Below are 24,964 nucleotides of genomic sequence, written 5' to 3'. Positions count from 1 at the left end.
CAGGACATGATTGTATAAAAATGTTTTTCCCTAGTTACTTTTCTAGAAAACATCTGTTCCACCCATGATGGGCACATGTAATGTTCCAAAAAATACACACTACTTCCTGAAGACACCTAGTATGTTGCAACACCACAACTTCAAAGCACGAGCCAAATGAACAGTCAACACTGGCTATATGCTAGTCAAAATTATTGTAGTTATACCTGTACCAAGAAATAAGGCCAGTACTAATTCCTAAGTTAATGTCCTCTAAAAATCTAGAAGTATTAAAAAATAAAATAAAATCTAGGGGCAGCTGGTTGGCTCAGTTGGTACAGCATGCAACTCTCGATCCTGAGGTCTTGAGTTCAAGCCCCATGTTGGGCATAGAGCCTACTTTAACAAAATAAATAAAATAAAATAAAACAAAATCTAAAGGTGTTATTTGCCTGTCACAAATGCTAAAGAACTCACTTAAAAAACATGAGACAAATGATTTTGAGGGTCAGAAGTGAACTTAAAATCTTATGTTAACACCGAACTGTAGACTTAAAATTGGTTAAAATGGTTTTATGTTAAATTTTTTTTAAATCATATGTAAGTTCTCCTCTGAATCATGTTGGTTTCCCCTTAAAACAAATAAATTAAGCTACATTAAAGGATGAGAAATCACTAAATGGAATGTGCTTAAATTATACATGGTTAAAAAGCTTCAGTGATTTGAATTAACAGAAACTTTCTGACCTCTTAAGGAAGGTGTTTATTAGATATTCTCCATCTCAAAGGAGGGTATAAGCAACGAAAAAGTTTTAAATTGCAGTAAGAGAGATTTAGTTTTGACAAAATTCTAACTAGAAAAGTAATTAAACACTATAATAAGGTATCATGCAAATTTCTGCCCTCAGGGATGCAAGAATAAGCTGGCTTGGAAGGATTATATACAATTCTTCAGGAAAAACTGGAATGAACTAGAGAATCTCTTAAGCCTGCTTCCAGTTTTAGAATTCCAGGTTCTATACTCACAGCCCAGTAGTGTCTCTGCAAGACATTCCACCTACAGAAAGTTATAGTAATCTACAAGTCATTTCAGTTGGCTTCAGATACTGGGTCTCTTCACCACACCATTTATTCACTTTATGTACTCACTTAGGAACTGAAAATTGACTACTTTTGTTAAGAGGCAGTTCCATCAATCTCCAGCAGCATGGCTGCCAGCTCAGGAATAAACACTACAAAAACGCTTACGCTTAAACTGAAACATACTTCATCCCAAATTAAATAGAAATATCTACATAATGCTCAATGAACTAAGGACTAGGGGGAAAAATCCTTTATAGGGTAGGTAATTTACAAAGTCAAAACATTCAATTTAGTCAGTTCTTCAACGGCTTCTTAAGAAGTTGTTACTGGGGCACCTGGGTGGCTCAGTTGTTAAGCGTCTGCCTTCAGCTCAGGTCATGATACCAGAGTCCTGGGATCGAGCCCCACATCAGGCTCCCCGTTCGGCGGGAGGCCTGCTTCTCCCTCTCCCACTCCCCCTGCTTGTGTTCCCCCTCTCGCTGTCTCTGTGTCAAATAAATAAATAAAATCTTTAAAAAAGAAAAAAGTTATTTGTTACTGACAACAAAAAATACTTTTGAAAACAAAAGCACAGTCTTTCCAAATCAAGTTTCATTTTAGAAAACTTATGGCTTTCATTTTAAAATAATGATTTTTAATTTACCATATTATTTTCTAACAGTTATCAAACAACTGAATGGTGGTTACTTATTAAAACCCACAGCAGGCACTTATGAAGTTACAGTAAAGTTAATCATCTCAAATTCAACAGGTTGGGTGCCTGGGTGGCTCAGTTGGTTAAGCGACTGCCTTCGGCTCAGGTCATGATCCTGGAGTCCCAGGATCGAGACCCACATCGGGCTCCCTGCTCAGCAGGGAGTTTGCTTCTCCCTCTGACCCTCCCCCTCCCTCTCATGTGCTCTCTCTCTCATTCTCTCTCTCAAATAATCTTTAAAAAAAATAAAAAATAAATAAAAATCAACAGGTTAATCACAGCCATTTGAGATTTTGCCCACCTGTATTAGGACTATCTCTAGAGTTTGCAAAATTGGACATTAAATGGCACTTGAAAACAATACATTTCTAGACTATAGATCTCTTAACACACAAATGTTTTGACCAAGTACGCATGCATGACTGTATTTAACTAGTTTTTTTTCTAAGATGCAGAATTTATTTATAAAACATGTTACAGGAAATTCAATTCATAAAACAACCTTTTCAGGCAGAGGTTATCAGAATTTTAAGATTCTTGACAATTATCAAATACCCTTTCAAGTTACTAAACTGCTAAACTTGCTTTTAGGTAGAATGAAATTCTGAGTACCAAGATATCAATTACTCCACTTTTATGTCAGGTGGACAAAGGGAAATTAAAACTAATTACTGTGTTTGTGTGAGTGGTACGATTTGTTGAAGGTCTGTGAACAAATAACATTCGACTGATAATTCAGAGAAAAAAAGTCTTTATCAAATGGATTTATTTCTTTGGGGTGGGTTAGCAGATATGTGATTGTTTTACACAAAACTTTTGGCTAAAGCCACAGAAAGACCTATATTACAGTCTAAAAATATACTTCTATGGCTATTATGATTTATTTAAAATAAAAATCTAATAAGACAAATTTAGCCAGGTCAAAATAGGAATCAAAATATAATACTGGAGCTAACTGCTTTCATGAGAAAGAAAAGAATATCAAGCCTCACTCTCTTCAGTTCACAAGTAATTCTTCATTTTATAATCAAAGACAAAAAATGACTTCTACAGCCAAAAAATTAGGTAATATGGCTCAAAGCTGAATTATCACTTAATTGCCTGGATTCCTAAGAAGCTACTAACTTCTAACTGCTTTAAAACCCGAACCCATCTTTTAATGGCTTATTACTTTGCTTAGAAATGTTATCACACTTTGTTTCATACAGAAATGCTATCTCATTAGAATACATGCTGCTCTGTGCCTTTGAGCTTAATAATTTTTTATTAAGAAATTCAAATAAAATTTTTCTTTTTTTTTCAAATAAAATTTTTCTAATGCAACTATAATTTTTAAGTTTTTTTTCTTATCCACACTGGGCCTCACCTTTCACACCTAAAAGCAAACAATCTTAGATGTTAAACACACACACCTCAAACATATAAAATTCATTACACTGGTTTTGTAGCCATAATAATTATACTAATAAATACTGACTCTAAAGAACTAAAAACTTATAGGGGCAGGGCTTAAGTGGTACGACTCACAAGGGGGTGGGGAGAAATAATGATCCTCCCCTACCAAACTGGCAGCAACAATATGCCAAGTTTCCTATGCTGAACTAGTGTAAACAAGGAAGAAAAAGAGCTGGGGGTAGGAAGTAGGCGGGCAAGAGAATCCTCGTCAAGGTACAGCTTTACTTCTAAATTTCACTAGTGTAATACCTGTTCTCAGTGTTTTCAATAACCACTACCAAGGACTATTTAAACACCATAGGTTGGTGTTCAGAAAACTACTGTAGGCTGTAGTCCCTCTCTTAGATAATCCCAGACATAAAAGATAGAAGTGGGGATCACAAATGCTTCTTCAACTATAAAGACTATCTCCTGCATTGAATGCCTCAAAAAGTTTTCTAGACATCTAGAAATTCAATCCCACTCTTGCTATAACAATCAAGTTTAAAGATAAAATAATGGACCTACCAATGATGCTACAAAAAAAAATTTCACATCTCACCTTTGGTGTGACCACAGCTACAAGTAAGATGAGCATCATTCCAGACAGGACTAGAAGAGGAATGGGATAAAGACTAGGCTTACAGCCTCTTTTTTCTGGCATTGCCTGAGGCATTCAGTGGACGTGGAATAAAGGGGAAGCTGGTTGTAGAAGTGATGCCAAGAGAAACAAGATTCCACATGTCAGGGGGCTGAATGCCCAAACACAGAGAGCAAAGGGCACTCATCCCCTGGCTTTCTGACCAAAGAAAAATGAGTTGTTTCACCTGAAATCCTTTCAAAGGAAGTCTAATGGTCTCTAGTTTATCACTCACCCTAAGTGAACTCAACAGCCCCTCCTCAGAGAACAAGCCCTGCTTATCAAAAATAGCAAGTGCTACATCCAAAGCCAAGAAACACTCCTTTAGTCCAAGTGCCATGGTCTTCTGCCCCAATTCTACAAGGAGACTCCAAGCCAAAAAACTTGATTCCCAGCCTAAGCCAAGTTCTCCATTTTCCCAAACATCCCAAACAACAGAGCTTTATTTCAGATAAGCTCCTCTCCATTCTGGCATTCTGGAGTCCAGGACTCCAGGCCCCTCCAAAAGTTCCGTCCTCCAAGATAATCTCATTCCCTTCACTTTTCCTAAGGATTTTCCAGACCCTGCCCCAGGTCTAGCACTCTCCGTCCTCCGTTAGGAGATCTACTAGTAGATCCCACTCCTCCCTGGCACAACTCTTCGGAAAGTCATCTCTCTTACGGTACTCACTTGTCCTCCCCCATCATATTTTTTTTCCTTTTTCCCTGTCCTCGAAAAGAAACACACACACACACACACACACACACACACAATATCTGTTCTCAGCTCCTAACTCCCAAGTCTCTCCCGTGCCCCAGGTCCTTCCACAACACCTAATTCTCTCCCGGAGTTCCCCCCTCATCCCTGTCTTCCTCAACCCCAACTCCATACCCCAGGCTTTTTTCCCCACTCCCCAAATTCAGATTTCCTGTGCTGTTTACTCTTAACCAACACCACAGCCCTCTTGCTCCCAAGTCTACCCCCATGCCTCGATACTCAAGTCTTTCCCCTCTTCCCACGTTTCTCGGCCCCTAATTCTCTGCAGAACCTCAGGAGCCCCTCCCCAATCTCTCTTCCGCCCCTCGTGCACTCCGTGGCCCCCCACTCCCCTCGTAGGTCCTCTCTAGCCTTGCTCACCCCCCAAATTTCCCCCATGTCCCTGAGGCTCCCCCACACGCCCTCCACGCCCCGGGAAGGGGGTGCCCCTCAGTGCCCGCCCGGCCCGCCCTGCCGCCGGGCTCGGGTGTCCCTTCCCTTCCCCGCGGGCCCCAGTGCTGGCGCGGCGGGGCCGGCTCACCAGTTGGTCATGTCCAGGAAGAAGGCGCAGCCGGCCGGGTTGAGCTGGAAGCCGAGCAGCCGCTGGAACTCGGAGATGAGCACGTCCTTGTCGGTGGTGCCCAAGCAGCTGAACTTCTGCATCAGCTCGGGGTCCAGGTCCACGTCCATGCCCTCCATGGCTGGGGCCGGACGCCCGCTTCCCCGCCTCCTCAAAACCGAGCCGCCGCCGCCGCGCCGCCGGGCCCGGGGACCGGGAGGGGGCCCGCTGCTAGCTGGCGCCGCGACCCCGCTCCTTTGAGGTAGGCCCCGGGCCTCTCACCGCCTCATAGGGATAAACTCACTCGGCCACTCACTCACTCTCTCGCTCCCCCCCCCCCCCCCCCCCCCCCAGCGCCGCCGCCTCCGCCGCCGCCGCCGCCGCCTCTCGCTTCTCCGCCGCCTCCGCCTCCTCCCGCGCCGCGCCCACTGCGCAAGCGCCGCCCGCCTGCGCCCCGCCCCTTCCTCTCCTGGAGCCCCGCCCCTCAGTGGCGTCACAAACCCGTGACGTCCCCCGCGTGACCTCACCGCGGTGGAGCGAGGGGGCGGGTAGTGGGAAGGAGGAAAGGGACGGCCGGGTGGTTGGGGTGACTCCTGGCCTGACCTTCTCCTCGCCCCGCCCCCACACTCAAGGGGAGGAGTCAAAGCTCGGGGTCTTGGGAGAAGCTCCGGGATCTCGGTCTACGGCAACTTCATTTTGCAGGTGAGAAATCAAGTCTGAGAGAAGAGACTAGGGCAAGGTCAAGTACCACAGTGCACGCAGAACACAGTCTTCTTAGCCGGGGGTTTGCCCCTCGCCCTGGAAGGAGGGCTTTTTGCATAAGTTTTAAGAGCTGCTTTCCTGGATCGATAGTGCCATGAATCCTTGGTTCCCAGCCACCCTTCATAATGGTTACTACAATTTATCAGTGTTGTTTCTGTTATGCAACAGTAGTATCAAGTCTCTGGAAAGTAAGGGAGGCCTGGATACGAACATCAATCACAGATCCAGACAGCAACACACATAATCTCCCACCCATTTGGTCAGGACCAACCCTCTCAAAATAAAGGTTAAGTCACGAGAATTTGGCATACCTCCTGTTTTAAAATAGAAAACAAAATATTGCTGTGCATATGGTACACCTGCCTGGTCAAGGCCCCATTTCAATATCAAAGAAAGAAACGCAGTATAGGGACCATCTTGTCTACCCCCTTGCATTCCTATTTGCCCAACACCGCTACATCCAACAGAGGAAATGAGTAAGAAATGGCCTTCTGCCTTCACATAGCTCTCTGTTTTACAAATAAGGAAAGTGAGATCCAGAAAGCTTTTATGTCTTGTCCAAAAATATAGAGCAGTAAAACTGAACCCACTTTTCAGATTCTTAATGGGGTATGTTTTCCATAACAATTTCAACAGCAGACAGCACTAGGATAAGTAACCAATAGTGTCTGGGTTGCTAGAAGATTTTAGAAAGGGAAAGCATTTTACCTCCTCCTGTCCCAGTACCAAATAAGACAATAAAATATAATGGCTTTAAAAGCCTGGGTTCTGGGTCATACACATTTAGGATTCAAATTCTCATTCTGCCAATTCTTGGTAATCACAATGCCTGCTTGGATAGGATTGCTGTGAGAATTAAATGAGATAAAATATGTAAGCTCAATACAGTGCCTATTCCATAAAAAACACTTCAAGAAATGATAACTATTGTGGCCACAAACATAAGATGATTATGGGAATAGACAATGGTACTAGTAGCCCAGGTCATTTCTTCACCTGGCTTCCCTTCTACTTCATTTCCCTTCCTTGTCCTCTATTAAAATATGGAATGTATGCCCTTTCTCTTCTCCAGTGATTTTTTTTCCGTCCAACGTGACTATCTTATGGGAGACAACTGTAACAGCATACAGGTATAATACTTACAAACTCATACTCTACAGTAGTTATAAACATTTTATAACAAACTGGTCTTACACCTCTAACACCTGTGCGGAAGCTTAGATCATTGCCAGGGCCTAATTTTTGGGTGGCCACAATGTTGCAATATTTTACTAACATTAAGGAAAATTTTGTCTCAGAGGTGAACACATGTTGTCCCAATCTTATGGATGATGGAATGGGGACACAGATTATAAAAAATCCCGATATTAGACCTGAAAGAAACAGACCGTCGAGCCCAACCTCCCCATTTTACATATGAAGAAATTGAAACCAAGAGAGGGTAACTGATCACCCAAGATGACACGCTAGTAAGGATCTCTAAACTCCCAGTCTAGCACTCTATCCACTATATTCTGCTACAGTTCCCCTTATGGTTTGAGTTCAATTTGGCCTTACCTACATAATAATCAGAAATTGATTTTAGGGACACCTGGGTGGGTCAGTCGTTTAAACGTCTGCCTTGGCTCAGGTCATGATTTCAGGGTCCTGGGATCGAGCTGCGTATCGGGCTCCTTGCTCAGCCTGCTTCTTCTGCCTGCTGCTCCCCTTGCTTGTGCTCTCTCTCTCTGGCAAATAAATAAATAAAATCTTAAAAAAAAGAAATTGATTTTAGTCTATTGACTAAAACTAAGTTAACTTGCAACACCCATGGATTAAAGTTGTGTTGACCAAGAATCCAAGAGAAGAAAATGTTATTGGAACCTGACAACTCTATTAGAATGCTGACCCAAGAGAAACAACTTTTGGCCAACCCCATGCACTACGAGGGGTATACTAGCTCACACATAAACAGCCTACATAATGCAAAGAGATCCTTGCAAATAAGAGACCCAAGTGGCTGAGAACTTCGGTTCATGGCAGAAGTTATCTCAAAGGAGTACAACTACTCCTCAAGTGAATTCTGAAACATCATGGGGATATTTTTGTTCTCATGAGATTGGAAGTGGTACCGTAGCCATTAATTCCTTGAGGACCAAGGATGCTTAACATCTGCAATTCTTGGCATGGTCACCCACAATAAAGAGCTGACCATTCTGATCCACTATGCAAAAACACTGACCAAGGTGGCTGGCACATTAGGTATGAAGGAACTACCAACCGCTCCATCCTCCATTGAATGATTCTCTCATGGGAATGTGAGTTTCCGCTTGAATCTGAGGGGTTATTAACACATATGGTTCTGCTGTAATGGCTCTGCAGTTTTGTTTTGTTTTGTTTTGTTTTGTCGGGAAGAAGGCATGGAGAAGGACCGGTTGAGAGACAAAGGGACAAATTGCTGAGCACCACCCTAAGGAAGAAAAGCTGATGGCAATATTCCAAAAGGGCTTCTAGGTATTATCTCAAAACAATGTTAGGAACTATGCCTGGAGATGCCACTGCCTGGAATATGCCCAAGACCAGCCAGTTTCTTTCTGAATTTCTTGGGCTGGTGATCTCGTATAAGAAATTTAAATGAATCCCAAATCTCCAGACCAGGTTAGTTTCAAAGTTTCTTTAAGGAGTTAAGCCATTCTACCACTGGAAGTTGAAAGTCTAGGAGAAAAGTGATTCATCTTACCAAGGCAGCTGAGATTGCCTGCAGATCTCTAAGTCCTTAAGATTCAGAATTGCCAAGACCAGTTAGTACTAAGATTATACTACAGCATAACTGATTAAGAGAACAGAGTCCAAATAGACATTAGGGTACATTATATGATAACAGCAACTTATAGTAGAAAGCTTTTGGGTATATATCCAAACTGTGATGACCTCCTTTTCTGCAAACCATTAATGACCCTCTGTGTGGCCTCCAGCAGCCATGTCTGCCCTACTTGGCCCTGTCCCTTAGCCCCCATTGATTGGACAAGAGGGAGATGCTTGACTTGGGATCAGCCAATCAGATTCTCTCTCTCTCTCTCTCAGGAATTTGGAACTGAACTCAATGAGTTTGTGGAACAGGCCAGGGCTGTTTACTTGAAAGTGATAGAAATACAGAAAAGGGACCATCTTTGTGGGGCACCCATGAAAACGAGATAATGCCCATCTGCAGAAAGAGAGAAACAGAGAAAAACAAACAAAAATAAGAAACCTGAAGGCATGGGAGAGAGAAGTTCCTGTCATCCTGAGTTCTGGTTATTGAGCTTCCTTTAGATTCCATGAAAATCTCCAGGTTCCATTCAAAATAATTCACCTCTTAGATGAAGTAAAAAAAGAATCAAGTTCTTTTTTAAAAAATTAAAAAATAAATACAGTATTTGATTTCTAATTAGGGATGGACATCCTTCCCTTAAAAATAATGAAAACTTGGGGCTCAGTCGATAGAGCATGCAACTCTTGATCTCAGGATCATGAGTTCAAGCCCACATTGGGTATAGAGATTGCTAAAAAAATAAATAAATAAACTTAAAAAAATAATGGGGGCACCTGGGCGACTCAATCAGTTAAGCATCCAACTCTTGATTTCAGCTCAGGTCAGGTCATGATGTCAGGGTGGTGAGATCCCAATGGGTTCCGTGCTCAGCAGTGAGTCTGCTTAAGATTCTCTCTCTGCCTCTTCCTCTGCCCCCACTCCCCCTACCCTTACCACCCCACCCTGCGCCCACCCACCATTCGCACATTTTCTCTCTCTCTCAAATAAATGAATCTTTAAAAGAAATAATGAAAACTCCTGTAGGAAAAAAAAATGGGGACACAAAAAGGCAATTCACAGAAGAAGAAATACAAATGGCCAATAAACATATTAAAAGATGTATTATGCTATTCATAGTTAAAGAAATGGATTAAAACAACAAGCCTCACTTTTTCCTAATCAGATTGTCAACACTTTATAACATAACAGCTTTTGTTGGCAAGAGTATGGAGAAACAGGTCCTCTCAAACACCACTGCTTCTAGGAATGTAAACTGATATAATTTTTCTAAAGGTGAGTAGATGTGAATTTAGATGAATTGATATGAGTTACCTTCATAATATATATATTTATATGTATATAAATATATATATAGCTCCCAAGTCCCCCAAATAAGCTTTTCATTAGAAGTATAATATAGGGGCACCTGGGTGGCTCAGTTGGTTAAGCGACTGCCTTCGGCTCAGGTCATGATCTCAGGGTCCTGGGATCGAGCCCCACATCGGGCTCCCTGCTCAGCGGGAAGCCTGCTTCTCCCTCTCCCACTCCCCCTGCTTGTGTTCCCTCTCTCGCTGTTTCTCTCTCTGTCAAATAAATAAACAAAATCTTTAAAAAAAAAAAGTATAATATATATAATAGTAAAAAGTTGGAAAGAGCCCAAATGTCCACCAATAGGGAAACTGTTGAAAAAAAAATGTGGGCGGGGGTGGATTCATTCTTTTCACCAATATAATTTTACATGAATCTATGACCAAAAAAGTAAGGAATTAGAAACTTGAATGAATATTTTAACAATCTTAGAAGAAATCTCCAATTATGAAATGAAGAAAAGGCCAATAGTTTTGCCTGTATAAAAAATTTAAAACCTCAGGTGCCTGGGTGGCTCAGATGGTTAAGCGTCTGCCTTTGGCTCAGGTCATGATCCCAGGGTCCTGGGATCGAGTCCCGCATCAGGCTCCCTGCTCCTTGGGAGCCTGCTTCTCCCTCTGCTTCTCTCTCTCTCTCTCTCCCCCTCTCTCTCTCCCTCTGTCTCTCATGAATAAATAAATAAAATCTTTAAAAAAAAATTTAAAACCTCTTTGCTGCAAAAGTTAAAAAATAAAATTAAAAAACACCATAAGCATGGTCAAAAGACAAACAGATAATTCAAGGACAATATTTGTAACACACAGGACAGAATATTAATATTATCACTTAATAAAAAGCTATTAAGATCAACAAGGAAAAAACAGTCTAAAGGAAAAATTGGTAAAGGACATGAATGAGCAATTGACAAGAAAAATTATAAATGGCCTATAAATGAATGAAGATATTTTGAATATCATGAGAAATGCAAATTAAAATAAAAGTGCAATATTTCTATCTGTCAGTTTGGCAAAGATTGATTATAGGCAGTATTTTACAAGGTGTGAAGAAAAACGTAATTTCATACAATGTTGATAGGATTACAGATTGGTAGAAACCTTTTTGGAGGGCATTTTGGCAGTGGCTATTAAAATTTTAAACATGCATCTTGTATCTTAGATTTCATACAGATAACTAAAAGAGATGGCCAAAGATATATGTAGAATTACATATATTACAGATTTGTAATGCTGGAAAATTGGAAACAATCTAAATGACCAACCATAGAGTTTTGATACGTTTATACTATATTTATGCTATAGAATACTACACCACCATTTAAAAAATGAAATAGGGGGTGCCCACGTGGCTCAGTCGGTTAAGCATCTGCCTTTGGCTCAGGTCATGTTTGTGGGGTCCTGGGATCAGGCCCCACGTGGGGCTCCCTGTAGGGAGCCTGCTTCTCCCTCTTCTTCTCCCTCTGCCCCCCCAGCTCGTGCTCTCTCTCCCACTCTCTCTATCTCAGACAAATAAAATCTTTAAAAAAAAAAAGAGGTCTATATGAACTAACATGACAAGTTGTAGAAGACTGAGTTTTTTAAAAAGCAAACTGTGAAACAGTATATATATTATGATCTCTTTTGTATTTACTTAAAAAGCATAGTAAGTGTATATATTTATGTATATGTGTGGAATATATGCATAACAAACTGTGAATATATACCAACGGTTAAGGAAGGTGGGTTTATGGTAGGGTTGCCACATAAAAACTGGATATCCAGTTAGATTTGAATTTCAGGTAAACAATTTTTTTAATATTAGTATGTCACAAACATTAACTGGGTATCCTGCATTTTTATTTGCTAACTCTAGCAACCCAATTTATGGGGAATGTTGACTTTTAATGTTACATTTCTGTATTGCTTGAATTTTTACACTGAGCATGTAGTTGTTTTAAAAAGATGCAATCTTTAAATAACATTTAAAAATTTTATGTTGGTAAGGTAGGACTTTATGTAGCTCTTTGAAAACACATTTTTGAGGAACGTTTAATGCTATTTTTAAAAATCCTTACATTGGGGGCAGCTGGATGGCTCAGTCGGTTAAGTGTCTGCCTTTAGCTCAGGTCATGATCCCAGGGTTCTGGGATCGAGTTCCACATCAGGCTCCTTGCTGAGGGGAGCCTGCTTCTCCTTCTCCTTCTGCCTCTTCCCCCTGTTCCCATCCCCACCCCACCCCCGCCCTCCGCTCATGTGCACTCTCTCTCAAATAAATAAATAAAATCTTAAAAAAATAAATAAAAGCTGCATCAAAACTGTAAATACAATATAATCCTGTCTTTTTAAAATGTGGATATAACTCATTATAGTAAGTACAGTAAAACAACTAAAAGAAATCCATCGAAATATTACAACTGATTCTATCACACAGAAAAATTGCAGGAGATTTCTGTTTTTCTTTCTACACTTTTCTGTATTTTCCAGAGTTTTGACAATAAGCTTGAAGCAATTTTACCAGGAAACTTGCCTATACTAAATTAAGTGAAAAAAACAGCTTGTAAAATTAGTATACTGTATAAACCCAATTATATAGCAAAAGATTGGAAATATTAATAGGGAATTATTAATAATTTTAATTCTTTTTGTACTTTCTTATATTTAAAGAAATAAAACTTTGGTTTTTAATTGATGGATCCATTATCTCTGCTAACATAAAAAGATGTTTATAATATATTCTTGAATGATAAAAGCTCTAAGAAAACTGTAGTATTATCTGTGCTGCAATTTCTAACAGATTCATGAATGAGTGCAAGAGATGTCTGGAAGGATATACTTCAAGGTATTAATGATGACAATGACAATCTCTGAGTGTGGGGAATGATGGATATTTTTACATTTTTTATCCGCATTTTCAGATTTTTAATAAAATAATCGTGTCATAAAACATCAAGAGACACTTCATTTTGAAGAAAAGAAAGTTGGGTGACCTGGGGGCTTGTCAAACATGAGTTCGTTTCTGGGCACCTGTGTGGCTCAACCAGTTAAGTGACTGCCTTTTGCTCAGGTCATGATCCCAGTGTCCTGGGATCGAGCCCCGCGTTGAGCTCCTTGCTCAAATAAAAAACACACATGAGTTCATTTCAGTTATTGACATTCTCTTCTCCATGTCAGCTGCCTTAAACTTTGCAAGCTGCAAAACCTAGGAAGCAGCTAACAGTCCAATGAACTATCCAGTTGAGCAAGCAAATACCTGCTGACTTACCATCAGCAAGTCTGAGTCAGGGACAGTGGTCCAGAAAGACAGCCTTCATCCTTGTGCTATGTGACCATGGACAAATTACTGAGCTTCTCTGTAGACCTTGGTTTACTCATTTCTATATAGGGAATGCTGCAAAAAATCACTGAAGTGGAGGAGTGCCTGGGGGGCTCAACCGTTAAGCATCTGCCTTCGGCTCAGGTCATGATCCCAGGGTCCTGGGATTGAGTCCCGCATCCAGCCCTGCATTGGGCTCCCTGCTCGGCGGGAAGCCTGCTTCTCCCTCTCCCTCTGCCTCACCCCCATCTGCTCATGCTCTCTCTCTCCCTCAAATGAATAAATAAAATCTTAAAAAAAAAAAAAAGATCACTGAAGTGGAGCAAAATAGTAAGTCAAGCAAAAAATAAAATTTTTTGGAATTTAACCTATGGCTACAGTTAGTATTTACATAAACATAACCATGAACCCAAACTTACATTCTGTGCTTATTCCCCGGGACTGGAAATTCTAACGGGGTAAGCACAGATGCTTGTTAAATATTAAGGTATTACATGGCAATGGGGGAGGACATACATACAAGGACATACATTTCTATAAATAACTATATAAAGGTAGCTAACCAGCTGGAGGAGTCCTTACCCAGGCCCTGGTGATTTTTCACAGGATTTGAGGAACAGGCTAGAGAAGGGACACATTACAACAAAGTCATTTAGACATTTATTTATTCTTTTAAGTGTGATTAAAAAAATAACAAAATTTACCATCTTAACTATTTTTAAGTGTGCAGTTCAGTAATATTAAGCATATTCACACTATTTTGCAGCCAATCTCTGGAACTTTTTCATTTTGTAAAACTGAAACACTGTGCCCACTAAACGATAACTCCCCTTTCCCCCTCTTCCCAGCCCCTGGCAACCACATTCTACCTTCTGTGTCTGTGACTTTTTAGATACTTCATACAGGTGGAATCATACAATATTTATCTTTTTGTGATGCACAAAAGTTTTAAGATTGATGTTATCCCATTTGTCTATTTTTGCTTTCATTGCCTGTGCTTTTGGTGTCTTATCCAAGAAAGCATTGCCAAGTCCAACATCATGAAGTTTTTTCCCCATGTTTTCTTCCAGGAGTTGTATAGTTTGGGTTTTACATTCAGGTCTTTAATCCATTTCAAGTTAATTTTCACATATGTTTTAAGATAACGATCCAATTTCATTCTTTTGCATGCGTTTGGGAATCTTTAACAGCTGTGAGACCCAGGCTCCTCTTTATTGCCTCCTGTTTTCTGTTCTGATCACAGAAATACACCTAGAAGTGAATCCAGGTAAAGGAAATAAAATCTAAGGGGTACTTGAGGGGGCATTTTCTCTGGGAAGTGAATGGTGAGGTTGAAGGGCAGCCTACTATAGTGGGCAGCACCTCTGCTTCCAACATCCATCCAAAGCATGATGGGAAAGAACCAGATGCCCCACATTTGGGGTTTTTCCAGTTCCTCTACCCTATTTCCCTACTCAAGAGATACAAAAATGGGAGGCACCAACCTATTGTGCCATCTTTTCTTCCGGTGAAAGCATCTGATGCCCTGGGTCTCTTTTTTACTGTGGCAAATGGGACAATATCAAAGAAAACCTGATTGTCTTTCTCTCGTGTCCCCCAGTCCCTCGACCTAGATACATTCAGAAGTAGTCCATTCTTTTCTTCTTCCTTCTCTCCTTCTTCTTCTTCTTCTTCTCCTCCTCCCCCGCCTTCTCCTCCTTCTCCTTCTTCTTTCTCTTTCCTTCCTTTGTCTTTCTTCTTTCATCTTTTCTTGGCTCCTTTAATCTCCCAGAGCCAAGACATCATCTCAGTAAACACCAGCTCTTCACCTCTCCCTCATGTAAAAAACAAACAAACACACCTCACAACCGTTCTCGTTTTACTATGATCACTCTTTTCACTCTCTCCAACTGGGTCACAATGTGTAAAGCATCTTCTTATCTGCATCCAAGTTAGCAGTAAGAAAGGAAAGGAAGAAAAGGGAAAGAAATATTTAATGAACCCCTACAATATGCCCAATGTCTGGCACTTCAGGTACTTTGACTCATTTAATCCTCATAGCCAAATGAGATCAATATTATTATTATTCCCATTTTGCAGATAAGGAAATCGAGAGTGAGAGTTTAAATCATGCCCCCAAGGGGACAGCCAGGATTTAAGCCCACAGCTCAGAACCTGTGCCCTCTTCTTTACTCTAGATTTCTTTCATTTCTAGGGAGTTTACATTTTCACCATATTCAACCTGATTATGTTTCTATGGAACTGTCATTACTGCTTCTAATTGTGTTTCTTTGATAATTTCTAGGATACTGCCAGAAAAGATTGGGTAACAAATACTAATACTAACACTAATGTTTTCAATTTATGTAATAAAACCTTACAATTTCTCAACATAGCCATCCATTCTCTCATCTCATCCTCAAGAAAAACAGGTTGCAAGGACTCATACATGCTTATTGCAAATAAAATTAAGAAATTTATATTAAGAAAGTTATAAAGGAGAAAGTAAAAAAAAACAACCTAAATCCAACTATTCAGAGATAACCATTATTAATATTTTAGTAAATGGGATGCCTGGGTGGCTCAGTTGGTGAAGCGTCTGCCTTCGGCTCAAGGGTCCTGGAATCAAGCCCCACATAAGGCTCCCTGCTCAGCGGGGAGTCTGCTTCTCCCTCTCCCTTTATCCCTCCCCCTGCTCATGCTCTCTTTCTGTCTCTCTGTCTCTCTCTTAAATGAATAAAATCTTTAAAAAATATTTTAGTAAATACATCTTTCATAAAACTCTCTTTTTGTATAATTTGCCTCAATGATATCATACTGTACCTGCCTCTCTAGCCTGCTTCTTTCATTCACAGTATGTTGAAAACAGCTTTCCACATCAGTAAATATACATTTACATAATCATTTTTAATGGCTACATAGTATTCCACTTTAGGAGTGTATTTTACTTGACCAATCTCCTACTGATGGACTGAGACTACTTCCAATTTTTTATTGTTGGAAGAAATTGTTAACTCCCATATAAGATTAGAGAACTGAAGCTCTGAGAAGCTATATGACCCCTTTTTAAAACTCTAGGTCAGGAAGTAATGCTTAAGCTAAACCCCTGACTTCTGACTCTTAAAGCAGTGCTCTTTTCAACTAAAATACCAAGATCAGGAAACTGGGATTTGTAACATATATATGGACTTGACAACTAAAAATGAGATTTTTTAAAATAACTGGTCCATTTCTTAAGAGGTTAAGTATATACTTACCATAAAACCAGTCATTCCATTCCTATGTATTAACCCCAAATAAATGAATGCATATGTCCATACAAATACTTGTACATAATTGTTCATAGCAGCTATTTCTAGTATTCGAATAATGTAAACAATCTAAATATGTTTATCAACAGGAAAATGGCTAAACAAATTCTGATATATCTGTACAATGGAATAATACTCAGCAATCAAAAGGTATGAGCTATAGATACAACATGGATGAATCTTGAAAATATGATCTTGAGCAAAAGAAGCCAGACAGAAAGGACTACATTCTGCATACCTCACTCACATGAAGTTCAACAGACAGAAGTAAGCTATAGCATTACAAAGTGACCAATGAGGCCTAGGGTTGCAAGGAAACTTGAATGGATGGTGAGGGATTGACTGGGAAGGGGCATAAATGGGCATAAATGGACTTTATGGGTTGGATTGATGGAATTGTTCTCTATCTTAATTACGGTGATGGTTAGTTGGGTGTATCCATTTGTCAAAAGTCATCAAATGGTACACTTTTTTTTTTTTTTTTAGATAGAGAGGAGTGGGGAGAGGCAAAGGGAGAGGGAGAGAGAGAATCTCAAGCAGACTCCCCGCTGAGCGTGAAGCCTGATGCGGGACTCGATCTCACGACCCTGAGATCTCATGATGAAATCAACTGAGCCACCCAAGTGCCCCTCAAATGGTACACTTTAAATGGTTAATTTTATTGTATGTAAATTATAACTCAGTAAAGTTTTCTTCTTTAAAACTGACCCTTTGGTTTTGTCTCCATGCCCGTGTGCAGCATGAGGTAGAGATAAACATTTGGCATGCATAATAAATGGCTGTCACTGAATGAATGACTATACTTGCCGCTTAAGAGGATGAAAGACACTTATTTGGTCCTTTCACACTAGCAGGGATTTACTACCTATCAGGGGAATAAATCGTCTTCACGGACTTGACCCAAAGAGGCGAGCTACCGCTCAGCATAGGGGCCTATAGATGTTGCTGCTTTGGGCGGCCAGACAGTAGCTGGGCCCTAGACAGTACGGTCCTCAACAGTGGGCCTCAGGCAGGCATCTGGGTAGGAGCCAGGCCTCAGGGACACAGCCCTCCCCTCAGCATACACTTCACAGGGGCAGACCTGCCCAGAAGGGCCACATGTGTGAAGCCCCAGCCATGCCACCACGCATGCAAAAGCTGAAGGGTTCCATGAGAAAGAAGTCTTGGTGTTAAAAATAAACTTTCAAGGGGAAAAACAAGAGCCATTTTCTGAAGCTGGGCAAAGGTGAGCATTTCCTGGAAAGTTATATGCCTCAAAAGTTAATTTGAATTTCAGAGGGCCATGATAATGACTCAAGTGTGAGAGCACCTCAAGGGCCCTGCCTCAGAGGCAATAGAATTTGCTGGCCTCCCTCAGTCTCTCTCCTGCTCACCCCCAGAACTTCAGAGACCACTTTTAAGATGATCTCAATTTCTATAGAAAAGGGGAAATTAAAGTGAATTTTAGGTGCTCAAGTGAATAAGAATGTCAGAGGGGCTTGCTTGGAAAAGAAAGCAAAACAAAACAAAACTGAAAGCCCAAAGAAGAATCTCTATAAATAAATGTGTCTCTGTAACTGATCATGACAGCCAAAGCAAAATGTTTGTTTTCTCTGCAAAAGTATGATGTATGTGTGTGTGTGTGTGTGTGTGTGTGTGTGTGTGTGTGTGAGAGAGAGAGAGAGAGAGAGAGAGAGAATGATATGAATGAGTCTGAGAGAGAGAAAGTGAATTTTTCATTTCTTACCAGACCTCACATGACCAAAAGGTACTAAGGTCCATAACCAACAAACTCCCAATCTTCCCCTGTGTATATTCTCAAGCCAGTGTTTCTCTGAGTGTAATTTCCTGTACTACTTACATCAGAGTCACTTGGGGGAAGGGGAACTCTTTCAAAAATGTCCATTCCTGGGTCCCATGTCCCTAGAACCTGAGTCAGTGTGTCTGGGATGGAGCCCAGGAATCACCAGGTGATTCTTATGTACACTAAAACTTGAACATCATTACTTTAGACAAACAGTTAATTGTTTATTGATGGTTTGCTCAATAGTACACCTTGATTGTAGGTTCACAAATTGAACTGTATTTTCACTGGTATATTTGAATTACATCTGTCTCAAGAAAAGCAACTATGAATCAGTGAAGAAACAAATCAAAACAAACTGCAGGATGGTTGGGAATGTAACCCATGCAATCTTTCTTAGATTGGTTGCAATATGTATCAAAATCCTTCCAAATACTTTGACCCAGATTATCCACTCCTAGTCATGTATCTTAAAATAATGTAATGAGTGACCTGAGATATGTACAAGAATGTTGATTCTGCCATTGTTCATAATAGTGAAATACTAGAAACCATCTAAATGTCTAACAGGAAGTTAGTTAAATAAGTTATGATAGCATCATATAATAAATCCAGATTGATATTTATTGACATGGAAACATGTTTACAATACTGTATTGTTCAAGAGAAAAAGAAGATTACAAAAAAATTTTATCATGTTTCATTTCTTTACCAAATTAAAAACAAAAAAATTGGAAGATAAGAAATAAAATGTTAACAGTAATTATCTCTGAGTGGTAGGGTTACAAGGAATATACATTTTTCTTCTTTATAACTTTTCTAAATTGTTTTTAAAATAAGATATATTATTTTTAATCAGGAAAAAGCAACAAGGCTATATTCATTTCAAATAAAAGGTAACAGGCCACTGAGGTCCATGTCAGAAGATTGGGTTAGGGGCGCCTGGGTGGCTCAGTCCATTGGGCATCTGATGTGTGCTCAGGTCATGATTTCAGGGTCTTGGGATAGAGCCCCACATCTGGCTCTGTGCTCAGTGGGGAGCCTGCTTCTCCCTCTCCCTCTGCCCTTCCCCTACTTGTGCTTGCACTCTCTGTCTCTCTCTCTCAAATAAATAAATAAAATCTTAAAAAAAAAAGATTGGGTTAAAGTCCCAGATCTGCTGCTTTGAACCGCACTTTTCTTTTCTCTGACATGGAGATTGTAACACCTGTACTGCACACCTCAGAGGGTACTTATGAAATAAAATATGGAAATGTTTTGTAAACTATAAGATGTTTTATAAGGTTAGTGTATTGTATTGATTTTTCACATCAGAGAACTGAATTCATTCAATACCTAAATACAACACACAAAGATCTGTCATTAAAGCATAATGCTAGACCTTTAAAAATTTTTTTTTGCTTCTTATTATGGAAACATTTTAAACATATATAAAAAGTAGGCACAATAATATAATAAACTGCCACATATACATCACCTGGCTTCAATATTATCAACTTAGGGTCAATTCTGTTTTAGCTATATCTACCCCCTATTCCCTTTCTCCCATTAACAAAGTGCCAGATTTTCAACTGACACTGAACCTCTGTAACTTTCACGTACATGGGAGAATGTTGCAGTCCTTAGTTCCTCATCCAAAAACATAGACTTGAACGTTTTAAAAAGGTGAATTTTCTGGTATTTGAATTACATTTCAATTAAAAAAAAAAAGGACAAGGGTACCTAGGTGGCTCAGTCTGTTGAGCGCCCAACTCTTGGCTCAGTTCATGATCTCAGGGTGGTGAGATTGAGCCCCATGTCAGGGTTCTGCATTCAGCAGGGAGTCTGCTTGAGATTCTCTCTCTCCCTTTCCCTCTGCCCCTTGCCCCCACTCTCTGTCTCCCTCCTTCTCTCTCACTCTCTAAAAATAAATATTTTTTTAAAAAAGACAGGAATTAACATATGTGCAAAACTTAGCATAAATGTCTGGCATTTAGAAATGACTCATTATGGGTAACTTCTCATCCATGGTGTTGTCATCACTTCAAGCTCTAAAGTGGCTACAAACCCTTCTTGAAAAAATACTCACTAAAAAACAACTAGAGTGTGAACAGTGACAATATTGTGTCAAGTGTGGTCATGAGATTGTGGGTGACATTTTCCCCTCAATATATATGGAAACCTTCTATGATTTATATTAAAATCTTGTATGAGTCATAATATATACCACTTAAAATTGGAAAAAAAATACCCCAAAACGGTAACCAGCCATATTATCTCTCCAGATTGTTCATTCTTGGAAGGCATTCTACCAGAAATTTAACACCACCACAAAGACTTGATTTAATGCCATTCCTAAAGATTATGCATGCAAATCAGCATTGGCGTAATCATAGGGGCCTTGAATCCTGACACACTTGAGTTCAAATTCCAGCCCTGTCGCCTATCAGCCATGTGATGTTGGGAAAATGAATTACTACTTCTAAATCTCATATTCTACCTCTTACAATCAGTAAGAGACCCAAATAGGAGAATGCAGTATAAAGCACTTAGCATGATGCCCAACACATAGTGGATTGGCAATGACCCACTACAAGATATTCCCTTCATTTCTAGAATACCTTTAAGAAGCGTACCGTAATATTGTTTTCCCTTTGATGGACGAAGAAAATGACAAACTTAATTAGCATTGCTGAGGGTGTGGAGCCAGATGACTGCTCATTTGCTACTGGGAAAGTTAAAATAGGGACAACCACTCAACACAGCCACTATTTGGCAATGTCTAGGAAAGTTGAAGAGGCGGTTTTCCTGACATCCCAGCAAGTCCATTTCTAGGTATATGCCCTAGAAAATGTGTGGCAAGGAGACAGACACAAAAACGTTCATTGCAACAATACTTATGCGAGCAAAAAATTGGAAGCAATCTAAATGTCCATCAACAGGGAAATGGATAAATCTATTGTGATATAATCATGAAATGAAACACCTGCAGCAGTTCAAATGACTAAACTAGTTACATGTGTGCAACATGGGTAAATCTCAAAACCATGAGGTTGAAGGAAAAAATAGTGGTGGAAGAATTTGTACAATATGATGTGATTTTTATAAGGTCTAAAAACAGGTGAAACAATAGGATACAATCTTTATGGAATCATATATATCAGCTTTTACAAATAAGTAGGAACACCTGGCTGGCTCAATTGGAAGAACATGTGACTCTTGATCTCAGGGTCATGAGTTTGAGCCCCACATTTCGTGTAGAGATCACTTAAAAATGAAGGAATGAATAAATAAGTAAACAAACTTAAAAAATATATAATAAGTAATGAATTCAGAAGGATGGTTATTTCAAGAAAGAAAAAGAAGGGAACGTAATAGGGGAGATATACATACGCATGTGTGTAATTGTTTCTGTAGTATTTTATATCTTTAAAAGTATCTAGGGGCACCTGGCTGGCTCAGTTGATGGAGTGTGAGACTCTTGATCTTGGAGTTCTGGATTCCACCCGCATGTTGGGTGTAGAGCTTACTTAAAAATAAAATCTTTAGGGGCGCCTGGGTGGCTTAGTCAGTTAAGCCTCTGCCTTCGGCTCAGGTCATGACCACAGGGTCCTGGAATAGAGCCCTGCATGGGGCTCCCTGCTCAGCGGGGAGTCTGCTTCTCCCTCATCCTCTGCCGCTCCCCCTACTTGTGTGTGCTGTCTCTCTCCTCTCTCTCTCTCAAATAAATAAATAAAAACTTTAAAAAAATAAATAAAAGTAAAACAAAATCTTTAAAAAGAAAATTAAGGGGTCCCTGGGTGGTTCAGTCGGTTAAGTGGCTGCCTTCAGCTCAGGTCATGATCCCGGGTCCTGGGATCAAGCCCCATGTCCCGGTCCCTGCTCAGTGGAGAGCCTGCTTCTCCCTCTCCCTCTGCCTACCGCTCTGCCTACTTGTGCTCTCTCTGTCAAATAAATAAATAAAATCTTTTTAAAAATTAAAAAATAAAAGTATCTAACGTAAATATACCATAATGTTAGGATTTGTGTGTAAGGGTTTGGATGTTTGTTATATTATTCTTTATACACATACATATATGTTTATAAGCAAGAAACATATACAGTGCTGACTATGTCATAGGCACTGTTAGGTTCTTTACTTGTATTAAAATAATGTAATAATTTCTACCTGTAAGGTAGTTACTGTGATTATGTTGTTATTATACTGATGAGAAAACTTGCCCAATGTCATGTTTTTGGTAAGTGGTGATCGTGGAATCTGAAGGCAGTCTGGCTTCAGAGTCTGATCTCTTAACAACCATACCCTACTGCCTCTTGAAACACTTCAAAGATTTTTAAATTTTTAAAATTTTTAAAATTTTTAAAATTTTTAATTTAATTTTATTATTTTTAAAAGATTTTATTTATTTATTTGACAGAGACACAGCGAGAGAGGGAACACAAGGAAGGGAGTGGGAGAGGGAGAAGCAAGCTTCCCGAGGAACAGGGAGGCTGACGTGGGGCTCAATCCCAGGACCCTGGGATCATGACCTGAGCCTAAGGCAGATGCTTAACGACTGAGCCACCCAGGCACCCTTATTTTATTGTTTTAAGTAAACTCTACCCCCAAAGTGGGGCGTGAATTCACAAATCCAAGATCGAAGAGTCACAAGCTCTCCTGACTGAGCCAGTCAGGAGCCCCTCAAATTTTTTTTTTTCAAATAAGAGGGACGTGGGACAAACAGGGAGGTAAAACCCTCTAGTATCACACAGGTCAGTGAAAAGGCATTTCAACAATCTTTCCTAACCTTCTTCTGCTCTTGGAAGGAAATGCTTACATTTCTCACCAGACCACATGACAAACGCCAAAGACCCTGCCTGAACCTACAGACCATACAACAATCTATAGAACATACCAAGACTGTGGTAACACTACAGTAAAGGCCAAGTCACCTGTGGCTTGGCATGAGGGAGAGAAGTCAAACAAATTCTGAGAAGACTCTTTGGAGATCTTAAACTTTCAAGAAATTCTCTGGAAGGCAAAGCAAAGCAGAATAATTAGTTCTACGAACGAAGACATTTTTTATTTAGAGTCTGAGCTAATAATCTCGAGAGTTTTGAATGTTGCTAAATCGCTATCTGCATTTGGGCAGGACCATTAGAATGGGCAAATTCCCAAATGAGTCACAATCCACACAAATAAAATAAAAATGGACTCCAAGCTTCTGCTGTATTACATCAGAGCACAACTAAGGCGAGATTAGAAATCAAATGTAGTATCTGCTTCCAGATCTGTTGGTGGCCTCCGCCAACCCTTTGGGGAAGGTCAGAGGCCATTATGGGCAGCTGGCCTGTGAGGATGGCTGACAGCCTCCTCCTAAGATCTTCCACAGTCCTGCCTCCAAGTCCCACATCCGGGCATAGTGTGGTGCAAAGGTTTGGGGAGGCTGATGACTTGGACTGGTGGTGGCAAATCTCACAGCAAAGAGAACTGAACTGAGCAAGCAAAAGGCTTTAGGTAGAAAGTTCACTGACCATTCTTCAAATGGGTAACTTATTTTTGGATAATAGAGGATATTTTCAGTTCTGTCATACCTCTGAATTTTATGATTTTATTTTCCCTCTAGGAAGTCCCTGTGATCATCTCTCTGTTCCCACAAAAAAGTGACTACCTCAATGGATAAGTCAATTCTTAGATTTTCAGAGCAATTTCTTCTTTACAAAGAGGTTCCATATCCATTATGCTATTTGGTTCTCAAGCTATATGAGTAATAAAAAATAGGAATAACAACAATAATTGAATGTTTTATGCTAATGGAAGCCAATCACAAAAGATTGCAGATTATAGATTCCATTTATATGAAATGTCCAGAAGAGGTAAATCCATAGAGATTACTGGTTGCCAGGGGTTGTGGGGAAGGGGTCATGGAGAGTGACTGATAATGGGGACAAGGTTTTTTTTTTGAGGTGATGGAAAAGTTCTGGAATTAGATAGTGGTGGTGGTTGCACAACCTTGGGAATATATGAAAAACCACTGGATCATACACTTTAAAATGGTGAATTTTATGAAAGGTGAATTTTGCCTTGATTTTTAAAAATTGCAAAAAGAAAAATAAATTGTACTCACCACATGCTAAGACTAGCTGAAGGGCTTTACTTGCTTCAAGACACTTCTGTCACCTAATCATCTTGACAAGCTTACGAGATACTATCATTTCCTCATTTTATAGATGGGGACACAGGCTCAGAGAGATGATCGGTCCACAGTGATGTGGCGAAAAAGTAAGCACCAACCCAAATTCCATTTTCTGACCTTCACTGTCCAAATCAGACTCCTAATTGTCATTCCAGTAATTCAAGGAGATAGTTCCAAGTGTAATTAATCTGATAGTATTTCCTCTGCTCAACTCTCTTAGTAAAAGGTCTTTACGCTTTTACCTTCTTTGATGTCTTTTTAAATTTGGGATTCTTTCTCCCCAATTTTGGAGAGTTAAACAACAGTGATTTCCCCCCTGAAAGTCCTTAACTCTCTAAACTACCTGTCTTCTGATAAAAAGCAAAGTTTAATTTCTTAGCTCCTCTCCAGGGAAGTCCCTTAGGGTCACACAACCACAGCTGA

The 24,964-nt window shown here is 40.0% G+C and overlaps 1 protein-coding gene and 1 long non-coding RNA gene across 4 annotated transcripts in view; one reads left to right on the top strand and one right to left on the bottom strand.

Annotated features, from left to right (window-relative positions):
- ILRUN (inflammation and lipid regulator with UBA-like and NBR1-like domains) overlaps window positions 1-5,477 on the bottom strand; it is a 92,502-nt gene extending 87,025 nt beyond the window's left edge. For 2 of the 3 annotated variants that reach the window (XR_012375933.1, XM_025862290.2), the window contains exon 1: window positions 5,108-5,472. Coding sequence is in view for 2 of the 3 variants with exons in the window: in XM_025862290.2 (XP_025718075.1) it covers window positions 5,108-5,265 (158 nt within the window). In the remaining variant the exon portion in view is untranslated. Of the gene's footprint in view, window positions 1-5,107 lie in introns of all 3 variants that reach the window. The other variant, XM_025862292.2, reaches the window with a different exon arrangement.
- Window positions 5,478-5,685: 208 nt separating this feature from the next.
- LOC112815947 (uncharacterized) lies at window positions 5,686-17,207 on the top strand. Its single transcript, XR_012375898.1, has 4 exons — window positions 5,686-5,827; window positions 6,960-7,017; window positions 16,693-16,870; window positions 17,090-17,207. It is a non-coding gene; the product is annotated as an uncharacterized lncRNA (long non-coding RNA).
- The last annotated feature ends 7,757 nt before the right edge of the window (window positions 17,208-24,964 follow it).

This window comes from Callorhinus ursinus, unplaced genomic scaffold, assembly GCF_003265705.2.
Source record: "Callorhinus ursinus isolate GAN/ISIS: 27379988/994484 unplaced genomic scaffold, GSC_fseal_2.0 scaffold59, whole genome shotgun sequence".
Lineage (NCBI taxonomy): Eukaryota > Metazoa > Chordata > Mammalia > Carnivora > Otariidae > Callorhinus > Callorhinus ursinus.
Note: the sequence above shows the minus strand (reverse complement) of the source record. Positions and strands in the feature narration are given on the sequence as shown.